Source organism: Plectropomus leopardus, chromosome 16, assembly GCF_026936395.1.
Source record: "Plectropomus leopardus strain MGB_pleo_1.0 chromosome 16, ASM2693639v1, whole genome shotgun sequence".
In the NCBI taxonomy this organism is placed as follows: Eukaryota; Metazoa; Chordata; class Actinopteri; order Perciformes; family Serranidae; genus Plectropomus; species Plectropomus leopardus.
Genome location: NC_142191.1, coordinates 32,104,515 through 32,130,872, shown reverse-complemented (window position 1 = coordinate 32,130,872; position 26,358 = coordinate 32,104,515). Strand labels below are relative to the sequence as shown.

At 40.9% G+C, this 26,358-nt stretch overlaps 1 protein-coding gene across 1 annotated transcript in view; it reads right to left on the bottom strand.

Moving 5' to 3' along the window:
- Positions 1-26,358, bottom strand: part of disp1 (dispatched homolog 1 (Drosophila)) — a 59,042-nt gene that overhangs the window by 20,414 nt on the left and 12,270 nt on the right. The window contains 1 exon segment of the mRNA XM_042503354.2: positions 23,736-24,420. Within this exon segment, the coding sequence (XP_042359288.2) occupies positions 23,736-24,379 (644 nt within the window). The 5' untranslated portion in view covers positions 24,380-24,420.

The window sequence follows — 26,358 nt, the reverse complement described above, 5'->3', positions numbered from 1 at the left end:
AACTTGAGTCGCACTCAAAATTTGTAGATTTATCTGTTTATGATATTTTTTGTTTGTGTTTTAACATGTGTTTACAGTGTTTGTAGTGGTGATGTTTGAGTCGTGTGACCACGTTTGCTTCTGGAGAGTTCATTTACGCTTCAAAACACACAAAAGTGGTGTTCATCTGTGAAAATTATCATGCTGAACAAAACGTGTAAGTATCATAAGCTTGCTTTTGTCACACAGCTTAGTTTTGGCGATAATTTAAAATCCCATTCAAAAGTCACGTAAGGTTTTTGACAGGGGAACCCGTGCGATGCTTACTTCCTGGTTGGCCAACAAAAATACCTCATCCCTTCACCACTCTATACATCCATGAAATAGAGGCATCAAGTTACAGAGGACCCAGAGACGCTGACCAATCAGACCAGACTGGTCTTTTTCAGGAGGGGGGCTTAGAAAGAGAGGCACCCAAATGAAGCGTTTGAGACAGAGGGTGTTTTTTAACCATTAAAGCATGAAAACATGTTCTAGTAGAATCCCCAAAATACAAGTATGAACCTGAAAATGAGTGTAAAGCAGTGCTGTAGTACTATGTGGCTCAATATAGGTATTTGCCTTGGCAGAGGTTTTTAAGTTGACAAAGTGGAGGAGAGAGTAAAATAGAGTATTCACTTCACTATGATGACATTAATACCCACCAGGCCCACTCATCATTGGATTAGAATAGACGAACTCTGCCAGAAAAGAAATTTGTACAGATAAATGGTCTGCTTTAATAGCCCTGACTAAAAGCTACAATGATTCAAAGCACATTTATTAATGCATTACAGATTCACATCTCACTATACAAAAAGTGACTTTAATTTATCCCCTAATGAGGGGATCAGAGAGAGCTCTGAGGTCGACCTCTGCTGCAGCCTATCAGGTCATTAGCACTCAGGACATCAGTGCTGTGATTTAAGCATCTGACCAGAGGGCCCAAAAGAGGTTGTTGTCGTATTTTTGCTCATTTTGCCGTCAGAGTAAAATCTGTGGAATGTTAAAAGTAGCGGTAATGAGAGGCACAAATGAACTGGAGCTATTGGGGAGGAATTTTACACCACAGGGTGGGGGGGCAGCTGTAAATCACTTTGAAAGTTTCACTGGACACATTAATATAACAGCCAGATGTAAAGTCTCCGACTACAAGTACACATGGACACAAACATTGCTATTCTGCAGATAAATATGTAATTAGGTTTGGGCAATATCACTGTTTTCTGGTATTGCAGGGTGTAAATCCTGAAGGCATGTTTTTCAATACTGTCATAAATACAGGCTCTCCTCTTTCTATTAAATTAATTTTTAACTACTGGGTAAATTAGTAAATTAAACATTGTATGTAGCGCACATCATACACCACCAGAGCTCAGTCTCCAGTCTGTACTGGTTAAACAGGCAGCTGAGCTGAAAGACACAGTGACATCTAGTGGTGGAGGGAGAAGTTACAGGACTGTAAACAGCTGGCAGCCAGCAGGCAGAGAGAGACTGTAGAGAATAACTGCATGTTTTTTTACATCTAACTTGGTGAATTAAGGATTTATTTGGACCAAACCTGAGCTGGTGATTGTTAGAACAGTGGATTTACTAACTAGATTTCTAACGAGAAACCAAGACAGTTTGGGTGAAGATTTTTTTGTTTTGTTTTGAGGTTTAAACACAGCACACTAATACCATCATATACTGTATACACTGGTGAAATTTCAAGAAGGTATTAACTTATGAAATATTAGACACCACCCAAGCCTATATGTGATATACTTAATGAAAATATTGCTTGATGAAGTTACAGATTAGACTCTTCTTCCATAAGGTAGACTTTCCCTTCAACTTCTAAAGTGACCTTTGACCTGGTTTTAACCAACAATGCTTAATGAGGACCACATTTTCTCCGCCCTTCTTTGAACTAGCAGCCAAGGAAAAATTCTGTATTGCTGGTGTAATTCTTTTCTCCGTGCTCCGTCTCTTGGCTTTCCATGTATGGCCTTGAACTGCAGACCTCAGGACGCAGATATGGCCCAAAATGGAGGAGACGAGTTATTGGAAATAGTTGGAATGGATTCATCAGCGCTCTCAGGCATATCTATCTATCTGCTGAAGGTCTGTTTTGAATTTTGGTCCGCAGCACTCAGATTAGAATCTATTTCAGCCAATTGGAAGATGCGTAGCATACCTGAGCTGGCCATTTGGCCTCAGAATTTTAAACGACCAGGACGGATAGATCAAGAATCCATCAAGTCAATAGCAATAACTCACCCTGTTCTCATTAAAACTCAGGTGACCTTTTGGTAGGAGATGGGTTCAAGATCTGGGAAGTTGACCTCAGTCCCTTCAACTTTTTTGGGGCACTCAATCCATCTTAAGTCCAGAAAACAGAGGACATAACACAATCAGACCTTCTGCACATGGAAATAAAGGAAAAGAGTGAGGCCTAAAAGAGGTGGTAGTGAGGTCGGGGGTTACACACAGAGAGGTGGTGTTGACTGATGATCACAGAAGCTCTAAATTCAGCAGGACGACGACCCACCGCGTCGGGTTTCCTCCCCAACTCTCTGATCACTTCTACTCGTGACACCTCGGAAACAAACCTAAAATGCAGACTCTGTCTCGCTCTATATATCCAACTTTCCGTCACCCCCCTCTCGCTCTCTCCTACCCTGCCTCTTATTTTCCTTCCCTCCCCATCAGCCCTGACTAACCTTTCACTGTTATTCTATTTACCAGAGGGAGAGTGTTTCAGGATCACTGGGCTAATTAATAAGGTAAACACAGACCGCCAGCGCTCACTCAGCACCGTGCTGACAGAGGGGGGAAATGCAGAGGTAGTTGGGGACGGAGTAAGTGTGAGAGTTAGCTGTGGGTCGGTGCTTTCGGGCCCTAGATCAAAGTTACGCTCATGATAGAAATGCGGTACATTTTTGGTGGTCTGTGAGAGGTGAACAGTAGGGGTGGATTTACAGCTTTAACCCTTTGAAACCTTAGCATATTGGCTTAATTTCTTTCAAAGACATGGGAAGAAGGCAATGAACAACAAAAGAAGAAATGACAAGAATGTAAGCAAGAAATTAGTAAGAAGAAAAAGAAAATTTTCTGAAATTAGAAACATAAATAAAGAAATACATTTACAAAAATGAATAAGAAATAGAATGTTTTAAAAAAAAGGCAAACAAGACTTGGAAAAAATGCTTTAAAAATGACAATAACTCTTTAACATAATTTTAAATATATAATTTTGCTAATTAAAAATATAGTCTTTAGCCTAGCTGTTTTTTTTATTGTTTCCCTAGACATTTTCCCTACTTTTTTCTTTATTGTTATTTTTTTTATCTACTATTGACAAAATGTACTTATTTCTTGCAATTTTTGTGGAACATTTCTTCCCTAGTTGCACATTGCCTGTTTTGGCTTGCCTTACTGCTTAAAATGTAAAATCTGTAACATAAAGTATAAGTATAGTTTTTTCCTAGCTTTTTTCCCTATACATTTTCCCACAGAGGCGGGGGTGGGGTGGGGGGGCTGTGCGGCACTTCTTCTGCCACTAGACAGCAATACCTGTGACCAATTACACCTGAAGCACTTTTTGCACTTACTAAGGGTTTTTTTCCCTTAAGTCTAAATTCTTGCTTGTGTTGTACGTCGCTTTGGATAAAAGCGTCTGCTAAATGAAATTGTAGAATTGTAAAAAAAAAAAAAAAAAAACAATTTTGTAAATCTACTGACTTTTTGCAATTTATTGAACATTTCTTACCAAGTTACTCACTGTCTTTTCTGATGTTTTTGAAAGAAATCACACCAATTTGCTTAGGGTTCAAAGGTTAACACACTTGTGAAAGGCGTCTGAAAGCAGCACATGAAAAGTGATGTCGCTCCAGGCTAACTGAGGCCTGATTTTTCAATAAATGTATTTCAAATTACACTGTCGGATGAGTTACATTCCTATTTTTACAATGGATTTCTTTTTTTTGTGAGTACTCTATATAATAATTTAATGTGAGCACTCGAATATGAAAGTTACTTATAGATGCCCATTCCTAACAGATACCACTGATATGGCATAGTGCTGATGGTTTTATTATAATGTTCATGAATATAGACTTTCACAAATATAGAAAATGTCCACCCATCACTCATTCTGTCACATGTCCCTTTTTGCATTTTATGCTTTTCTTAAAATGTGAAAACATTTTGCCAGGCTTCAGGTATTTTCAGAGGTCAAGGTCTTTGGAAAGTTTTGGCATTTTACCAAAACAACATCTGGCACCAGAGTGGTATTGTGAATGTTGTTTGAAAAGACCCGCACCACAGAAGAGAAGATATTGAGGTGGATATTTTGGTGATATGAGTAAATGTGACCATATATTTGCCAGTGAATGTGCATGAATGCATATGTGTGTTATTGTAAAGGAGTGTGTTTGTGTGCTGGAGAGGTTGAGGGTGAGGGTTCAGAGGCAGTGGGGGGGTTAACTGTCAACAGACGGGCGGGTAAATACTTCATGAACAAGGCCTTCAAGTCGGAGCAAGAGCAATTAGTGTCAAGCGTCAGGCTGCTGGGCCTGCCTCGCCCTGATTAGTGCCTCGCTGGAACGCTGCACACAATTAGAGGCTCGACCTAGCCATGAAATAGGTCCAGACTACCAGCGCTCCCATTCAGATGACATCATGAGACTAGTTAGGCAGAAAGACACTACACTGGACCTGATAAGGAGGCCTGTGTGTGTGTTTTTATACAAAGACTCTTACGGCTAAAGCAGCAGAGCCAAAGTGTGTGTTAGGATGACATTAATATGACTATGAATATTATATAGATCGACAGAGTGTAGGGGATAAAACTACAACACTGTTTGTAAAGTAGAGATTAGGCTTGGGAGGAATCACCATATAAGGGAAAGCCAGGGTGTCTAGAATTTCAGAAGATATGTTTTTCATAAACACAGGTGCTTGTCTTTCCATCAAACTCATTGTATATAGTGCACAGCACGCACCACCAGAGCTCTGTCTCTGGTCTCTACTGGTGCAACACAGACAGCTGACCTGAAAGACACAGTGACACCTAGTGGTGGAGGGAGAAGTAACAGGACTGTAAACAGCTGGCAGCCAGCAGGCAGAGAGACTGTGGGGAATAACGACATGTTTTCTACATCAGACTTGTTGAATTAAGGTGGTAAAAAAATGGGAAAAAAATGGAAAAATGGTAGAAACCTCGGGAAGAGCGATTGAGGAGGGATCCCTCTTCAAGGACAGACAGACGTGCAATAGATGTCATAAATAACAATTAAATTACAATAATGAAAAAGGGGAAAGACAAAGAGAGAAAGAAAAAGAGAGGGGAAGAGAGAGGGAGAGAGAAGCACAGCAATAATGGACAATGTCATATAACAATAGTGATAGGTGTAAAATTACTAAATGCACTCTATGATAGAATGTGATGCTACATGCAAATATTCTAAGTGTTGATAAGAGTCCCATGCATATATTAATAGTGGAGGCATGACTCATAATAATGGCAATAGAAGGTCGTGTCAAGCAGGATCATAGCATCTGCGCAACCAAGGCCCACAACACAGGCGCAGAACCACAGCAACGGCAAAACCAAAACCACGATCAAGGCGAGTACACTATCAATGCAGCCACAACACAAGCACTAAGAATGGACTTTCTAACTTGATTACCAGCAAGAGTAACCAAGACGACTTGGGTGATCTTTATTTTGACTGTATTGAGTTTGAATAAGGTGTGTATTATGATAAGATAACTAAGCTATACACACACAGAATTATGCCAGTTGAATCGGATTTGGTTGTTTTTAATATGAATATTTGGTGAATATTTGGTTTTGTGTTTCACACAAAGTTTTGTAGTCTGAACAGGCCGGGGGACATTCAGTGTGACAGAAGCATTCACATCATACAGTAAACAAGCTAACAGTGAATCACAAATGTGCAACAAGACATTTTGTTGACACTAGATGTCAAACAAATGTCAGAGACCATAGCGCAATGACACTCAACTTGCTTTGTCTGGGGGCCACTATTGTAAAATGACTGGAAGTCAGGGGCCAGTCCCAGCAGCCCCACATATTTAGAGGATTTTAGGATGCTTCTAGGATTTTGGCATGTTTCTAGGACTTTAGGACATTTGTAGGATTTTAGGACATTTTAAGGATTGTAGGACATTTGTAGGATTTTAGGACATTTTAAGGATGGTAGGATATTTCTAGGATTCTGGGATTTTTCTAAGATTTAAGGAAGTTTCCGGGATTTTAGGTCATTTTTACGAATATGGGACAACTCTAGGATTTAAGGATTTGGGGTTTTCTTTGTTACTATTTGTCAGGTAATTTTCTTGCACCTTCAGTAATTTACTGCTAATTTTGAGGTCATTTCTTCTTTTATTGCTTAACTTCCTATGGCAATTAAGCCTTGTCACTCTTCCGACACCGAAATAAACTTGAATTCAAAAGGTGTATTTCTCTTTTTGATAAAGAAAATAGCTGTAAGAATATTACTTTTCCCATGTTGTCGGTTACTAATGTGTATTCTTTAGCCTAAAAAGCTGAAACTAAGTAGTGCACTCGCTGTTTGGGGGGTGGGCTGTTAGTGCTGCACAAACAGCGTAATATACCCCAGTGAAGTCTAAATAAGGCCTTTAAGTAGCATGTGGCAAGTGCTATGTTGAACAAAAAGGCCTTTAAATGAATTACGATGAAATTAGGGGAGCAGCTTTTCTGTAAACAGGTACTATAACCCAACAGCGCAAACTCTTTTACTCTGCGTTTATACCTATAACTCAATACACAGGAGAAGTACCGTCCAATAGAATAAGAACAAGTGGACACTTTGTGTATCCAAATGTTTTCAATATGTTCTGAAGTACACTTCTCGGGACTGTCTAACCCATAAAATCTGACACACCAGAATGAACCAAAGAAATCTTAAAAGCAAGGACACTAAATCTAAAGGCCAATGTTGCATTAAAAAGCAGAGATGGCCTGAGTTGTTGATAATAAGTTAGAGGACAGCTCATGTAGATGCTCGGAGGTAAATGAGCTTCAGCAGTAACACAGTGTGATTCACGGGGCATCACATTTCTAACGGGCCTCCAATAAACACTGGAACAGGCCTGTGCTGTTTAAACACAGGGTTTAGCTGGAGGTCAGCTGGGGACACTCTCCTCTCATTATCACCACAGCCATGGGACATTTCACTGCAACATTAGGGGACTAACTCCGATGGAAAGTTCTGTTATGAGATTTTCATACATCTTTGTGGACTGTTTTGTAAAAATCTGTAAATGTGATGAATTTGTGAAGAATTTACATGCTTTTAGAAAAAAAAGTTGTTTGGGGCCTTATATCAATGTATAGACCATTTCACACATGCACACAATTCTTGAAATGTGCAGGAACATTTCCTGCATAGGGTCGAGTGTGAATGGGGGAAGGAGCAAAATTTAGGGAAATCTGTCGCTCCAATTCCAAATATAAGACCTTGTAACATTTCAGGGAAAAAGCTGTTACATCGCTAAGTACACGTCCCGGGTCCCTGAGGCATTAGAACTAGGCTTGAGCGGTATGTAATATTTCATACTGTCATACCTTCACGAAATGTTACGGGGTATGCAGTATATGACATTATGAGTCTGCAGCACTTAAACAAAATAAAACTCGCTCAAACCATTTTGTTTACGTCGTCAAAATGAAGAATGATGAAATCCTATCAGCATACTTGCAACTAAGTACAAGATTGACAATGTATGTGAATCCATATTTGAATTTGCAAACTTATTGATTATTAAATTAACTCTGGATAAAACAGGTCCTCGCCTGCCATGTTCTTGACATAAGAAGAGACATCCTCCAAAGTGCCAAAAACTGCAGTTCCTCTAATGCCCACTTGAGGCTGGCACCAAAACTGAGTCAATCCCCATAGACCCCCGTGTTAAAATGCCCAACTTTACAGCAGAAATAAACATGCTTACAGCCTGGTGCAAAAACAGTTTCGGTCTCTAGCTAATTTCACCAATCAGGACTTGGGGGTTTAATTTTCTGTTTGCTTACTCACTGAAATGACGAACCCGAGGCTTCAAAGTGGCTTAGCACAAACCTATGGGTGACATCACAGTAGCTACCTCCAGTATTTATAGTCTATGACCTTGCCCCTTCTTCTACTGTTGAGTTTTAATGCAGTTGGTATTTCTAAGTATTGCAGTACTGCGACCTGCTGGACTGTCCCTTGCCCAATGTATTCCAGCATTGCAACAGCAGGTGTGAAGAGGTATAAGACAAAAATATTCCTGAATGTTAGTGCACATGTAAGGAGTGAATATTACTATTGGTGTCTGAAAGTTACCCCGGCAAAGTACAAGGATCTATGAGTGAGAGCGGCTTATAAGTCAGTGTGCTTTCACGTCAGCATGTGTGTGTATCCACTGGTGAGCACGGCCTTTTCTGGCTGCACCTGCCATTTCCCTGAATTCTTGGAGGTGAAATACAGGCGCACAAATTCCAGGCATACAGGATTTCAGCACTGTAGCCAATAGTTACAAGCTGTCAGTTAGCATGACGTCTTTATTACGGCTGCTCCTCTTCAGCTTTATGTCTTCAAGTTCACAAACCCAGAGCCCTGCACAAACATGGACGTGGGGCAGCTGGTAAACAATCCTCTCAAAAAATGATTATCTTTTACGTGGTCCAGTATGAGAAACTCATTGAGGATCCCATGCTATTCACACTGTAGCTGTTTATGTGATTAGTAGAACTCTCAACTACAAGTCAAAATATAATCTATGAGTGGTTGAGAGTGCCAGCAGGAATCTCTATTCCAGATGAATGAATGTGCCCAGCCAGAAAATCTGGAACCAGAAGTTATTCTTAACCTGGTAACCTTAACGCTGCATGGCTGAGTGCAGCTGAACGCACGCCAACTGTAAGTTGGTCTGTGTGGCCACTGAGAACAGCAGGGTTCCTAGAAGAGCGCCAAAGGTGGAACCAAAGGTTTTCACCTGCTGCTGCACCAATGATCCCCAAACGTCCTCCCACAGGTTTCTCTTCATATTGCTAAAGAAGTCCTAGAGACACAAAGAAAGTAGCCCTGGAGGGGCAATACTGATCAGACACAGTCACTGAAACTCGGGCGTTTGTTCCTCTAGACATTTTTAAACTTTTCTCCCAAACATGAGCTCTGCTGTGCAGCCAATACAAACTACCTCAAATAATTATAAAAATGTACTTAGTTTATGTACTGCAGAGCCATAAGCCAGAGCCATGACAAATTTCTAGACTGTCTGCTGATTTGGAGTGTGACAGTTGTTTTTAAAGCAAAACATTTCAAATGCCCTGGAAATGTCCTTGGTTTTTTTTACTTATTTATTATATGTATTTACATTTACATTTATTTACTTATTAAAACGAACATCACAAAGATGATATTTTTAGGGTACAGCCCTACTATATATATATATATATATATATATATATATATATATATATATATATATATATATATGAAACAACAAATTCATATAGTAGATAAATTTAACACTAAAAAAGTTACTACAAAGTGGTATTACCAGCAACTTGAATTACATGTTTCTCCGTTATCTGTTTAGAAGTGGCTCAGATTGTTAGTGCAATGAAAATGTCTAGTCCACCTTAACAGTCCACCTTAAGAGAGACTGATCAGATTGCAACCATAAACTGTATATAAAGATGGATGATGTGTCCTCACCGACCCCCCTGCTATGCTGAAGTGACGCTAAAATATCCAGATGCGGCCGCTGTCATCTTGCACTGGTGAAGTCATTTGGAGCCGGAGTCTGCGCAGACACGATATCCGTAGTGGGGGAGTTTCGACAAAACACCCGTCCGACCAATTTGAGAGCAGCCCCATTGAATGCAAGCACATGGACTGGCTGTCACAGCTGTCAATCACGGTGAAAATGTCCCTTTTTGTAGAATTAAATAACCCATTAAAACTGAACTTATCATAAAAACAAAGACTTGAATAAACATCAGTGTGATGAGAACTTCCTTTAGTGACAGAAAAACATTTTTGGGCCAGGCGGGAACCCCCCACCGGATATTGCTTACTGCACGGATGGCGTCACTTGTGCAAGATAGCAGCGGCCATATCCAGGATATTTTAGTTTCACTTTAGCATAGCGGGGGTAAGTTTTGACGCGTCGTCCAATTTTTTATACAGCCTATGGTCTGTCTGAGGACATGATGGCTGCATGGCTGCTCACCAACTTGTTCGCTCTCCTCTCAGAGAGCATGCTTTCTCTACATGTATCTGTTTCCCTCCTATCATTTTCCACCCTTTCTGTGGTAGATCTTTATTCACAGGTTTCTTTGGTTTTGGAGCAACCACGAGACATCTCCGCTTTGTCCGATCATATAAAGACACCATGCAGCTGACAGCTGCTCCAGCCTAATTTATCAATCACAATTTCATTGAAGATCAAGCCTATCTAAGAAAATGGAACAAAGATGATGCCGTTCGGAGCACGATGATTTTAGGAGACTGGCCCCAGTTGAGGCCCTGAGGCCAGGAGCCTTAATGATGATGGCTGAGTCAAAACCTGTCCTCCCTACTCCCTCACAGAGACAGTGTGTGTGTGTGTGTGTGTTCGTGTGTGTGTGTGTGTGTGTGTGTGTGTGTGTGTGTGTGTGTTTGATAGGAAGGGAAAGTGCTGGGGGTGGAGAGGTCTGGAAAATTCCAAGTAGAGGTTCACAAAGTGCAGGAGAGGAAAGAGAAAAACACAGTTCTATTAGTTTTAAACAAATATTTCTGTGAATATGATGGTACAGACATAAAAGAAATGCATTGCATGCATTAAGAAAATATTAAGTTCTGCTGACAAATTTAAAAAATCATATGCTTTGAAAAATACTAATCTGCTGCATATACTACAGGTATTCTATCGGAATCCAAATGAGGTTGAAAGTAAATACTGAGTGCCAAACTATATTTTGGAGAATATATATAGTTTAGCTTACTTAAATTTTCCCTTTTAAGCAATATGTCCCCTTCAGCCACTGTAAGTGTTCTGTAGAAGCAGCAGCATTCAGAAAAATGAACCCAACGCACAAGTGCCAAAAACTGCAGTTCCTCTAATGGCCACTTGAGACTGGCTCCAAAAAATGTCAATCCCTATCGACCTCTATGTTAGAACGCCCAACTTTACTGCAAAATTAAAAATGTTTACAGCATCATATAAAAACACAGTTTTGGTCACTATAGCTAATTCCCCCATTTGTGACAACTATACAGTGGGGGAAGTTTTTTTTATTTTATTTTTTAACTCATCCGCTTGAACATTATTTGTATTTTATCTGTATAAAAACCAAGATGACTTAATTTCCTTTCTAGGATTATTGTAGTAAACTATAAAGAAAAAAAACAATTAAACCACTGAAATCTGAGCAAGTTCGTGTGATTTCTTTCAATATCATATGAAATATGGCAATGGGCAACTCCAAAAATTGCAAGAAATTAGCAAAGTCAGATCTTTCTTGTTTCTTGTTCTTTTTTATTTTTTTTACTAATTCCTTGATAATTTTAATTTTGGGGTAATTTCTTCTTTCTTTTCCTACTGCCTTCTTCCCATGTTTTTGAAAGAAATCTAGCCAATTTGCTCATTCAGGATGTGATCAGGTTATTTTGGTCTGCTGACGCTGGGCTTGGTCAGTTCATTTGAAAGAAGAGTAAAGGCTTGTTCACACCAGTCCACTTTTTTTCCAAATTACAACTGCAGATTTGATCTGTAAGCCTGCTTCAGCCGTAGCAACAAACAGCTCCTGCTGCTGACAAATGTACTGAGCCTCACCTCAGTGTTTTTAGAACTGCAGTTTTATTTAGGGCATCAACTACAAGACTTTGGTCATGGATTTTTGCAGTTATGAGCATTATCTTGAAACATCCTGCAGCATATCCAAGGTTTGATTTTATACATACTGCCTGAAAATGTAATATATGTATTATAAATTACCAAGTGACCTCTATTCTTGATTATGTCTTGTAGCTATAACTCAGTATTGCCAGTCAGTAAAACCCTCATTTAGCTGGTGTATAAACTTCAGCTCAAACAGATCAAAGAAAATAAATCTCTACAGCTCTACAAATACATTCTGCCACAGTCTGGACACATGTAGGAGTTTATCCCCTTCAAAGTACTCTGATAATCTTAACCAGGCAGCAGCAGCAAGCCATCTTTATCCAGCTGAGGCCCGGCTAGCTGCTCAGCCGGCTTAGGAGAAGTTATGACAATGTCGAGCTCACATCAGGCTTTGATCGTGCTTTACGGGACAGCGCGGGCCTTTGATCTGAGACGGTTATCTTTATGGGCTTTGCTTCATGTACAGACTATACTGTAAGAATGAGGGGGGGTACACAGAGAAATTAAAAATGTCTGCAAGTGAGAAGGAAAGCAGGAAGGTGAGGAAGAAGGCGGAGGTCAGGAGGAACCAAAGGTAGAAAAAGGCAGAAAAGTTTGTCAAACGTGCAAAGACTGTGAACTGTCCCGCTCTGACTCATCTGCTTCATCCTAAAATTGGTGTGGTTTTTTTGTCCTGGTGCCGCAGACCACAGTCTCACACCAGAACTGGAAATATGAGCTGAGCTGATGCTACTCAGTGACAGTCCTTTGTGCTGAAACTCAAAGATGGACTATGAAATACAAGCTCCACATGGGGTTTCAATTATAGAGCAGGGGGAAAGAAATCACTAACCAGTTCATGACATGTAGCAACCTCTGGCAAGAACTGGTATTTTTGCTCTACAGCTCGCACCATATACCATATAGATCATATTTAAAGTCTGTATACATAGTTTCCAAAGCCCACAAAACTGTGAGACAGGAAGGGACGAGGGTCATTCATTTTTATTAATACTGATATCATCATCGAGACTCCTTCACTGTCCGAGTCTTTACCAATACCACTATTGATACTTTTCTATTATTTGGCGGAAAGACCAGGTGGCAATACATTTTTAACAGAACTGGTTTTGCTTTAATTGCTTAATAAGTGACTTTTTCTGTACAGAACAAAATCTAGTCTTCAGTAAACGTTGCAGGGCCCCTTTGTTATAACAGAAAACTAACAATAGCAAAAACAATAAGATCTAGAAGATGGTTAGATGGAGGGACACATACAACCTGCTTTGTTACGACACAAAGCAGGTTGAAAATTGGCAAAGTATTCCTTTACCTCTAGTCCGGCTTCTTGCTCAGTCACTCTTTTTTTTGCTTTCTTTGTCCTCCTCAGTGTCTTTGCTTCTGCCATGATGATTGTACCAGGCATTCCCAGCCAAGTCTTTTTTAATCTTTATTTTGATCTTTATCTTTTTTTTACTGTCAACATGAATACTACGAAAAGTAAGACTTAAACACGTGCAGATGGAGCCAATCCTACCAGTGTACTAAAATCCTAAAAGCATCCTAATCCTAGAAACATATATGGGGCTGTTGCGATGACCCCTGACCTCCAGTCAAGGGGTCGACAGATTATTGGCCTGGCCGATTATTTGGGATGGTATTTGGCATTTTGCTAATTATCTGACGATAACATTAAATATATATTTGTATTAGTTTTTACTTAAATTTTCCATCCATCCATTTTCTTCCGCTTATCTGGAGTCGGGTCGCGGGGGCAGCAGTCTAAGCAAGGAAGCCCAGACTTCCCTCTCCCCGGCCACTTTGTCCAGCTCTTCCCAGGGGAACCCGAGGCGTTCCCAGGCCAGTTGAGAGACATTGTCTCTCCATTCTTGTCCTGGGTCTTCCCCTGGGCCTCCTACCGGTGGGACGTGCCCTGAACACCTCACCAGGGAGGCGTCCGGGAGGCATCCTAATTAGATGCCCGAGCCACCTAATCTGGCCTAAAAGCACAGGGCCACCTACACATTATACCTACAGAAGCTTTCATGACATCCCATTCTAAATCCATAGGCATTAATATGGAGGTGTTTCCCGCTTTGCAGCTAAAACAGCATCCACTCCTTTCTACAAGGCTTTCTACAAAACTGTGTGTCTGTGGGGATTTTTGCCCATTCCTCCAGATTTTAAACACCTGTGGCAATGGGACTGAATGAAACACCTAAATTCAGTGATTAAGAGGTGTGGCCTAATACTTTTGTCCATATAGTGTATCTGTTATTGGTCTCGACCCCTACTACAGTCATTTTTGCAAAAGTGGCCCCCAAGCAAAGTAAGTTGCTTATTGTCTTTTTCCCGTGTTTTTTAAAAGAAATCGAACCAATTTGCTTAAAATTTAAAGGTTTAAATACATCTAACAGCAGCGCAAGAAAAATTATGTCGCTCCAGGTTTCGAAGGTTTAACAGGAAGAGAAGCACCTATATTTATTTTGTATTGAAAAACCTAGCTTCAGCATTTCTAAATACCCTGATATACCATGATACCGCCCAAGCCTACCGTCCACATGATATTAAACCTGTTATTTACTGGTGAAAAAGTCGCATAATGTTGCTTTAAAATCCCTCAACCTTCACTGAGTTTTATTTTCAAAGGGAGAGCTTCTTCTAGTTCTCTTTACAACTTATCATACTTTCCTTACAACACCAGCAAAGTCATGCACGTTGTGGCGTTGTGTGTCATCATACATCAGTCGTGTACCCTGGGCTAACCTTGTAGCTGTGTGTGTTCTCTGGAGTACAGAGAAGATTAGACATGCAGGATGTCAGTAAATCTCCCTCATCCATCACACAGCCTTCACACACGCCCCACCAGCCAACACATTTACACACACGCACACACATTAACACACTCTTTCCTTCACATGCAATCTTCTCATTTCAGTCAGGTTTAACAACATGTAACGCGGGCTATTAACTGAATATTTTCTGTGTATATACAGAGAGCATGAGAGAGAAAAAGGAAGCCTGCAGGCCTTTGAAAGACCCAGATTGCTAGTTTCTCTCCTTGCAAATTAACTGTGAAGGCAAAGTTGCCTGCAGGGTCACATATCATCACCATTTTACAACCTGCAGAGATGCTACCCATCCCCAAAACTTCCATGTCCTTTATTTCAATGTTTATTTTGAGCAACACAACTTTCACTGTCCTCCAGTGTTCTTAATTTATTTTTTTTTTTTGCACTTTATCCTCTGTGATCTTTCAGCAGTCTGATCATGGACATATCAGCGCTTTTTCTTGAGGATACTTTTGAAGCTGGGTGACACATTAGGAGCGCTACTGGACTTTATATCTGGTTCAGTAATTCACTGCACCAACAGGGCAGCGACTCAAACTCCACAAACTGCCGCTCAGGAAAAAATAAGTCATGAAGACTGCCACCTGCACTGTGTTCACAGACCAGCAAAAAACAAGTTTTTGTCTCTGCAGACCAGAGACTTTGACAGGGCATGGTGCCTAATGTCCTAAAACTCCAAGAAACATCTTAAAATCCAGATAATGTCCTGAAATCCTAGAAATGTCCGCAAATCCTAGAAATGTCCTGAAATCATAGAATCACCCTTAGTTCCTAGAAACTTCCTCAAGTCCAACAATTCTAAAAACGTCCTATAATCCTACAAACGTCGACAAACCTGAAACCTGAATCCTGAACCCCTAGAAATCTAGAGAATCCTAGAGATATCCTAAAATCTTCCATGTGTCCTAAAATCTTAGAAACATCCTAAAATCATAGCAATGTCCTGAAAAACAACCATAGAGCTGCTGCGACTAGCCCCTAAATGATTTCTCAAAAGTGGCCCCCAAGTAAAGCGGGTTGAGTAACGCTGCACTACAGTCTCTGGCTTGTGTTTGATATCTAGTTTGGGCAAAAAATGTTGGTGCACACTGCCAACCCATCTTTACTTTTGTTAGCTTATATGACATAAATGCACTGTCAAACTAAACGTCCCACTGTGCCACATAAAAACTTTATATGGATAAAGAAAGAAAACGAATTGTAAAATATTCACATTTAACAGTCGAATCTGAATCGACTTACGAAATCCTGAGTCGCATACAGCCCTAGAACCAAGACAGCTTTTACAGCGGGTCTCCATGCAGGTCTACAGTGGAAGTATTCTAAACAGGACATCGATAAAAAGCATCAAGCGGCTGTCTTCGGCTCAGACGACTGAGACAGCAGCCAACATGGCCGACCCACAGGCCTCACAAACAGTTGTTATTCTTGATAATGTGCAAAGCCTTGTCGAGCTGACACCCTGCCGCACAGAGCACACAGATCACTTTCAGACAAACCTCTGCTGGTTGAGGCTTGCAGCTGTCTGACAGAGAGCAGCAGATAGACAGAGACCAAAGGCAGGAGAAAAGAAAGAATAAATGACAAAGACAAGTCTGGAATTTGATATTTCAGCAAACACAGCAAAAGAAATGACCACAAAGGTAACGCGTTGCTCATGAAGGTCAGGCAGCACAACCCTGTTCAGACCAGTACGCTCCACCAAAAATGTCTAGATCCTTCCAGCTGATAAAATGTTGCTAAACTGCACATGATGAAGCACTGCGCACTATCGAGCTGTCATGTTTTTGCCATGCGTCATAGCAACCAAACCACCTGGCACTTACAAATACTAAAAAATTCTCACTTGTTGGAGATAATAAAAGCTGACCTTTGCTGAGACAGCGGCGGAGGGAGTGAGAGACAGGAATTCTTGCTATCTGACGGGGCATGAATCTTAACCAAACTTGTGGTTGCCATAAACAACAAGAGCTGTTGCGAGAGGCAAGGTGAGGAGGGCAGAAACATTTGGCTGCAGGAGAGCGGGGGGTTAAATATGCAGCGTGACCCCGGATGGTTGAGTGTCAGTGAGTAGTCTGGTGGCTGCTGCAGGGTCATCGGTGCAGGCAGGAGCAGGTTAGCTGAACCTCAGGTGCCCTGAAGCTACACATAATCTGTGTTGGGCTTATTCATTCCTGACACTTCTCATTCTGGGCTGCAGCTACCACAAGTGTGCACTTCAAACCCTGAAACCGTGGCTAAGGTCTAAGTGTGCATACTCGACTCCAGATTAAAACTTTTGGGCTGCGTGCTCGGGGCGTTGCTCTAAAGCAGTGACTGGTCAGAACTTCAAGCAAGCAGACGTTAGGGCACCTCTTTTAAACCTTTGAGACACAACTAATTGGCTTTCATTTCTTTCAAAAACATGGGAAGAAGGCAATGAGTGACTTTAGAGGAAATGACCACAAAATAGTAACAGATTTGTAAAAAAAATATATATAAAAATTAGCAAACATAGAAAAATAAAGAAAGATAAGAAAAAAAGTAAAAGACAAAATACCAGCTAGGAAAGTACTTGGAGAAAAGGGGGCTTAAATAAATGAAAATAAGTAAATAAATGAAAAGGACTACTACTACTACTACAACAACTACTACTATATCATCATAATAATAATAATAACTCTGTAACATAATTTCTAAAACTTAATTATGACAATTATAAATAGTATTCTGCAAATATTTCCAAGCTTACTTAGTGATAATAATGCTATAACATAATTTTAAATGTTTAATTATGATGATTCTAGAATTTTTTTCCCTGGCTTTTTTTCTGTAAACACTTTTCCTTAGATGTTTTTCCCTAGCTTTTACAAAAAGTTATTTTCTAAATCTAATTATTTCTTGCAATATGGAGAACATTTCTTGCCATGTTGCTCATATTTTTTTACCCATGTTTTCAAAGATACTAGACACTGAAATGTTGTGTCTTCGTTATTTTACCAACCACCCTGCCTAAATACCTCACCTTTAAAATGACCAGCTGTATATCTAATACTCACTGTGTGTTAAGTTTATTGTGTGCAGAAATTGGGTTTTTCACGCATTCCTCCACAGTGGACAAAGAATCAGAAGACGTAAACAGAATCTGCATGCAACCTCAGCAAAACCACCATTTCCCACACATTCATTTATTTGTGGGGGCTTATCATGATTAAAACATCTGCTGCCACTTATTGATTTTCTAATTTTGGAGCTCAGTTGTTCATTAGGAGCGCTGTTGGAATAAACCGTTCAGTATTTCATTGCAGTGTGTACTCTGGGCACAGAGGGAGCAGCAGAATTACTGCAACTCATAATGAATGTTTGGTGTTTTTGTATTCTTTAATGAAGGCATGCGAGAAAAAAAAAACTCTCAACCTTACATAGGGATGAGTAATTTATATACAAATGCTCATTTGGTGGGTGAAGTATTCATTCAACATGTTTAAGAGTAAAGCAGTGAGAATAACAATAAAATCTAACATTTTCATTGGTGCAGCTTCTCGGTGAAGCAGCCACAGCACAGGGGAAATAGGCTCCAGCGTTTCCCCTGTGCTGTGTCTTAAAGGCTTTCACCTGAAGACCTTAAACCTGCTGGCACACACTGAGCTGACCCGTGCCAAGCAGCTGACATAACCAAGGACACACTGTTTCTGTCCCATCCTAAATAATACACATAAAATGGCTGGAGGAGATAATCTTACAGCGGAGACGCAGACATGGTCCTAATACTTTTCCCAGACCGCAAGCGCAGAAAGACGCAGATAAACGACAGAGGGCTGGAGCTGTTTTTCACCCCGCTTACAAAAACTGCTGAGTTGTGCTCGCCTCATCCAAAGATTTGGTTTATGTCATATATGGAGAAAGACCCGGAGGCTTTTGATCGTTCTCAAAATAGAAACATTAGGAAACTAAGCCCGGGCTAATCTTAGTAAATGGATTAATGTTTTGTGAAGCCAAGAACAGGGGCATAAAAATCCCTTGTTGTGAAACGAACATGAAAAGGTCTCCCCAAAGAGCTACAGTTACCACTTATCAGTGTGTGTATACGTATGTGTGTGTGTGTGTGAGAGAGAGAGAGAGAGAGAGAGAGAGGGAGGGTGTGTGTGAGATGGAAGTGTGCTGTGATCACAGATGTAATCCCTCGGCTAATCTGGCAGATCACAGCCCCAAGGCAGATCAAACTGATATCTGACACCATCTTGTCTGACTCCATACCCTCAGATTATCCAGCCTATTAGGGATATATAGTGTCTTGCTTTATGTCTGTGTGTGTGTGTGTGTGTAAGTTATATTTAATGACCAAAAAACTACAGCAGCCCACAGGACGCGGGTGGGGGACAAGGTCTGAAGGGTTTTTGTTAACGTCTGGGTTCAGAGCAAAACTATACAACTGAGACAGGTATATCGTTTCTTATGTCTAATCTCACCATCTCACACACACACACACACACTTTAGTTCACAGGAAAGGGGGGAGTTGGGGATTCAGTCTTGGAGCAAACCCAGGTCCTGTAATTCAAACCTGTCATCGCTGAACAAGAGGGACCTGTTTGGTAAATAAGAGAGTGCTTCAACATTAGAGACGCAAACGTCTTGCACCACATCTGCTCCCCATTCTGATGTGGAACAAGAGACGAAGGAGGGAGGGACACAGAGAGCGAGAGAAAGGAAGAGAGGGAAATGAAGAACTGGAGAGCGCTACAGGGTCCCCACACATTGTCATGGACAAAATTTCAAAACTTTTCTATGACTTTTCAAGGCATAGGAAAATTGACTTGACTCTGTGTTTTTCAACATATTCAGCATGATTTCAGCATCCCACATGATGTACTGGAAGTTTAAAAAACCAACAATAATTTCTGTTTTTACAGTTGCTGGAAGAGATTAATTTTGTTGATTTTCAAAGAAAACATGCCTTCCAAACCCATTCTCTTACCACAATAAAGGTCATTCTTTAAAAAAAAAAAAAAAAAAAAGAAACACGAATTGTATGTACTCTAGAGGAGTTGCCCAGAAAAAAAATAATGAAAAATATCACCAAAAAGCTAAAAAAAAAAAGAAAAGAAAAAAAAGCCACATACACATCAAGTTTTCTTTAAAAATCAACACAAACCTTTAAAGCAAAAAAAAAAGCCACATTCACAAAATAAAATTAAAAAAAAAAGGAAAAACAGATAAAGAAAAAACTTGCCGTAAATTCTGAAAGACAGCATGCCTTCCATGGGTCGGGAGGGCATGTTTTCTTTAAAACCCGGTGGTAAAATAAACACAGATACATTCATTTAAAGCTGTATGACCCTCACCTAAAGCCAAACGTGCTTAAAAAATGATTTGACATGCCTAGCAGGCATACATGGAGGGAGAGAGACGAAAGCAGAGAGAAAATGAAGAAACTTTCAGGATAAACAAAAAAAAATAAATAAATATAACACCAAAATGTCAATACATATTAAAGCTACAGTACGTAGTCAGCTACAGAAAATAAATTCACTGGTATGTTACATTAATGTCCTTTAATTTTTCAATTTAATTGTTCAATGAACTGTGCTAGTTCCATGACTTTTCCCGGTTCTCCGTGATCGTGGGAACCCTGGTGTTAATAGTGGGAGAAGAACTGAGAAAGAAAAAAAAAAGTAAAAGAGAGCAGGGAGGAGAGAAAAACACACATGCCAGTGAATGCATCGAAATGCCTGCAACACAATCCTGTTTAGCCTCTCTGTGCCCACCCACAGTTTAATTTGTGCACACCAGGTTCGGTGAACATTCCCACTGTGGCTGCACAGACCTCAGCTTTTAACGCCACCCACAACGTGCCTCTTTCTAATGAAAATGATGAGGGGAGATCCAACTTAATTTCACTTAGGAAAATTCCATGTCGAGAAGCAAGACGGAATAAAGTCCCATGCAAATCAGGTTGTCCACAAGAGCCGCTGCTGCCTTAAAAAGGAGCTGACATGAGTAAATAATTACTTGCGCAAAGTTTTCACCTCCCGCCTGCTCCTCTCTGCGGAGATGGTAAATATAGGATTATGCAAATGACTGTGCGAGGCATTAAATGGCTCCAGTTTCAAATGTGGTGGGAGGGCCTGCGGTTTGGTGTAAAAGGGAAAGAACCAGCTCACTAAATATGGATCAGCTGAAGAAAAAAAAAAAAAAGAGTTTGCCAACAAATGAGTTCAATGTTAACATTCTGCTTCCACTGGAGAGGACACAGGCGCCATGAGTGTGCCTGCATGCACATTTCATTTCATCATTTAAAAAAAAAAAAAAGCATTTTCTCTCATGTTGTGGATAAAGTTTGCTTTGGCTGTTTGTATCAGCAGGCAGGAGGGTCTACCAAACAGCAGCCATATACAACTGTAAAAGCACGACAGAGCTGAACACAAATAATATTATTATGAACTGACTTTAAAACACCAGCATCATCTTACAGGGATGTAACTTCAACGCAAATGTCAGGTGCACTCCAAAGGGAAGGCAGCCATGGCCACCCGGATACCATTGCTCTCTATCTCACTAATACTTTGTACTTATTATCCTTAAGTCATTGTGTGCCATTGACGTACATATACGTCATTTAAAAGCCAATGCTTGAGTGCCATTGACATATCCCTATATACATGTGTTTCTGCTCGTCTAGCAGTGATTCGAGGCCATTTCAACCATACACCAAACGCCAAATCTATTCATGCAGATAGGTGCTGCAGTGCTAGTTTTGTCTGCTGGGAAGCCCAATGGAGCGCCCAACAGAGTGCCCAACAGAGTGCCCAACAGAGCGCCCAACGGAGCACCAAACTGAGCAGCAAATGGAGCGGCCAATGGAGCAGCCACTAGAGCAGCCAGTGGAGCAGCCAGTGGAGCAGCCAGTGGAGCAGCCAGTGGAGCGACCAATGGAGTGCCAACAGAAAGGCCAAGGGATCCGCCACCGCATCAGTTTTTCGCCTAATGTCTATACTCATCGTTATCAGCCAAATGTGCTCTCAGGTACTGATGGGCACAGATGGATATAATGTGACTTGATGCAATTCAGTTGGTACCCAGAAAACCACTGTTTGTCAAGAGGGGGCTAAGTAACACTCCTAAGCAATGTTGGGCTACATATTGGCGAGGGAACAAGTGGCATTGCTATATTCAAATGGGTCCCTTAAAGTCTCACCTCAAAATATGCGAATGAAAATGAGTTTTCTGGGTACCCATGAGTCTCCCTTAAACTTTATCTGGCATGTTTCCAGCAAATGTTTTCTCTTTACAATCATTGTACTCCTTCAACTTAAAGCTTTATATTTGTATTTTTGAGGAAGTTGACAACAAGCCTATTTAAAGAGGAATGAATTCCCGGGCATGAATCATCACACATTAAACAGGACTGCTGTGAAACAGGAATAGGAAGTATATCAGTATTTGATGCTTTAACTCTCCATACAGGCTTCATTTTAACTAGCTTTCATAATACAACAGAGTAAGCCCATTTCTGAAATTCAGTTATGAGTTTTGGTTTTGGTTTTGGTTTTATGGTGGTGCAACCCTTGCAACCATTTTTGGCAACATCATAATGACAGGCTTCTATTTGGAGAAAAGTGTTGGTAAAATAACCTTCCTCCACGTCTCCAAAATATTGCCCACATGCTTCATGGTCCCGAACAGCCATAACCAGCTCCTCCTGCATTCCAGGCCTAACACGATCCCTGAACGTGGATGTGACATGTTCTTAAGCATGGGGGCGCAGGGAGGGAGTTATGGGGGCCTGGAGGACTCTGAGAGACCCTCTGTTACCCAACCTGGGGATATGTTCAGGTTCAGTGAATACACAATCATCCACACACATACAAGCAAACACACAGCCAAGCAACAGATCTGTCCACCCGCTGCAGACACACACACACTCCCTGAGGCTGAAGCATGTCTGGAACAACTGCAACGCTTTCAAAAGACAAAACAAACTTGGACATGGACACGCAAGACAAAGACAAAAAGCCTGTCCTACAAGAGCTACACACACTAATGTTGTCCAAGACTAAGTTGACTTTCAGACAAATGAAACAGCAGAATGCTGAGCCGAAGCACATCGTGACTGACAAACACACTGATACCTCTGTAGAGCAGCGATACTCACCTGGCTTTGCTTCGGGGCCACTTTTGCAAAATGACAAGAGGCCAGGGGCCAGTCCCGGCAGCCACATACATGTTTCTAGGAATTTATGAGGTCTCCAGGATTTTAGGACCTTTTCTAATATTTTAGAACATTTCCAAGGTTTTGGGACATTTCTGGGATTACAGGACGTTTGTAGGATTTTAGGATATTTCTAGGCTCTTAGGATGGTTGTAAGATTTTAGCAGGTTTCTTGGATTTTTAAGACATTTCTGGGATTTTCGGACATTTCTAAGATTTTCGAAAGTTGTTCGTATTTTATGATGCTTTTAAAATTTAAGGCCGCTTCTAGGATTTCAGCACGCTTATAGGATTTTAGGATATTTCTATGCTCTTAGGATGTTTGTAGGATTTTAGGAAGTTTCAAGTATTTGAGGACATTTCTTGGACTTTAGGATGTTTGTTAAACTTTAGAAGGCTTTAGGATTTTAGCATGTTTCGATGACTTTAGGAAATTGCTTTAAGACATTTCTCGGGCTTTTTGGACGTTTCTAGGATATTTCTAGGATTTTAAGATATTTGTAGGACTTTAGAACATTTCTAGGATTTTAGGACATTAGGAGCTCAGCTAGGGGGGTGTGGGGGAGCCTTCACTGGCACTTTTTTTGATAAACAAGCTCTATTTTGATGCTGTTTTTATGTGCTTTGACACCTTATGTATACTAAAAGTGAAAAACAATTCCCAGAGTGAATCCCTTTATTTTTATTGTGAATTAGAAAATGGTTGGGGGGGCCACCCTGTGCCATATCGGGGGCCAGATTTGGCCCGCAGGCTGTAAGTTGAGTAGCACTGCTACAGAATAAAGTGAGATGGTACCTGATTCCGGGTGTCTGGTTCTGGAGGTGCTCCTGCCAGCGCTGGTGCTGGTGGTGTTGGAGGCACAGAGCGGAGGACGGGTGAGGAGGATGGGGGTGGGGGTGAGAGTATGTGCAGGCAGAGAGGCAGCAGGGGCAGGATGAAGTGGTCCCTGGGTGAGGAATGGATCCGGGTCCTGAGCCTGTGGCTGGATTCTGGAAGACCGGGCAGTCCGGCTGTCCACAGGGACAGCACAGGGTGGAGGTGAAGTGACAGTGTGGACAGCAAAGCGGCGGCTGCAGAGACGGGGAGGACGAGGACGGGGACAGGGTGGGGGAAAGGTGGCGTTTGGCCAGCCTCTGGGAGTCTACGGGGGAGGATGGGGGAAGGTTCCTCAGTGAGCCGTTCTGTTTGAGCACCCCACCATTTTGGCTGAGTTTGTTTGTCCTCTGGACGGCATGTGATCTCTGCTGAACTTTACACGCTGCGTCCTTCACTGTCACACCCTGGTCTCCCTCTGCTATGGGACAGTCCCCGCTGGAGGCGGCCGTCAGAGGGTCCTGGCCACTGCTGACTGGTGAGCTGGTGTTTCCGTTGGCGCTGAGAGGATGGTGTCCCCCGTTGCTGAGGGCCAGAGAGTCTCCACCTGCATCGCTCAGGGCCATGGTCCTCTCCCAGCGGGCCTGACAAGGACGCTGTCACTCCTCTGAGGGACAAGGACACAGAAAAAAGAGCTCTGTTTAACACCTCAAACTGCTTTTTACCTACACAGAACACTTTACAATTTCTTTTATATAATGTGGAAAAAATTAACTTGTAACTTAACTTAAATTAATTTTAATTACCATGTTTAATAACACATATTTTTTCCAGATAAAAACTTTGTTTTTCTCATTATTTAAAATATCAAAGTCTTATGTACAGTTACCATGATGATGAACAAAGGTTTTGAAGCTGATTATTAGGAAAAAATAAATGCAAGAAATGTTTCCATATGAATTAATCAGGAGCTGATATATGCTTAATTATCAAAATTCTGAACACAGTTGACACTCATACATTTACGTTATTGCGACTTTGTTTTCACATTATTTTAAAGAACTTGAAGTTTAGGTCTCTGTTGGGGTTAGGGTTTTTTGCAGCATGTGTTTGGTAATATGGTGCATCTTATATGTGTTATTTTAATGTTATAAATATAATTAAAAAAACAGCCTCATATCAAACTGACATCATATTGATATCATCTATGTCTTGCTAAGAAAGCAAGTTAGCATTGTTTCCAAACTGCTTTAATATCCCTTTAAACACAGTATTGCAAATTTGATAAGACGTGATCCGTTTTTCAGCTGTGTATCTGTTCGTTGTTAGTAACAGAACTGCAGTTTTGAGACAAGTAAGCATTCATTTGAGTCTGGACACAGTCTGAATACTGGCACACAAAGTCTTATTTGAGAGGATCCAAATGGTTGTTCCACAAAAAAAGCAAGCAGAGAGAGAAAGAGAGAGAATTTTTGGTGTGTGAATGACCTCAGCTGACCCACAGACAGCCCTGCTGGACAGGGACAGATGGAGACGGGACTACACCCAGGTGAAATGCTGGTAAGATGCTGTAAATTCAGTCCATGACAACTTTGGTCTTTGTTCTTCCAGACGGGACAATCTCAGAAAAACCCCAAAACAACAAGTCTTCAGAAGGTGAGCCGGAGATATGTTTCCGTCCAGAGCAAACGGCGGCAGCGGGTGAGTGAGCAGGAGAGGAGGGGGACAGAGACCATGTTCCAGTACAAGCACACAGTCAGCAAAAAAAAATGTAGACAAGTTGTTTTGCAAACTGTGGAAACACTAATTGCATTACAGATGCAAAAACACTAATGGAAAAAAGAAGTCTTCCTAACTTCTCAAAAGTAGCATTCTCAACTATGATTTATTTATTTATGAATGACTGTTTTCATATTAGATGTGCAGGGCTTCACTAAACTGACTTCGACACGCGCGATGAAAAGCGTGCTCTCAAAGAGTCCGAAATCTGCACGTTACCAAGCAAACGTCACAGAGATCACAGCCACTTCAGCAGCTGCCCGGTGACCACAAAATATGCTTAACCCTTTTCTTATCAGCTTTATCAGCTTATCCTACATTTTTGCAGATTTTAGCAACATCCATGAGTTTAGAAGCTTTACAGATTAGAGGTCAGATGGATGATGAATGTGTCAATGAAAGCTGTGCAAAGGTCAGAGTTCATGCACAGTTTTACCAAAACATTTCAATGACTTTTCCAGGACTTTCAGGTCAATTTTCACAACAAGATATTCTCTGAAACAACCATTAATACTCCTTTTGGGTTCTTTTCATTACTGTATATCAGCTTTTAAAATATATGTTGATTTTAAAAACAATGAATTCAGAACAGGATTGAAACTGGGTGTTTAAAAATAACAAAGGGACTGTTAGGTATTTATGGGAGAGGAGGACGTGGTGAAAAACGTGAGATGCATGTCAAATCATTTTTTTAAAGATTATTTTTTGGCATTTTTGCCTTTATTAGATAGGACAGATCAGCAGTGTGAAAGGGGGAGAGAGAGAGGACAACATGCAGCAAAGGGCTGTGAGCTGGACTTGAACCTGTGACTGCTGTGGCATGGCA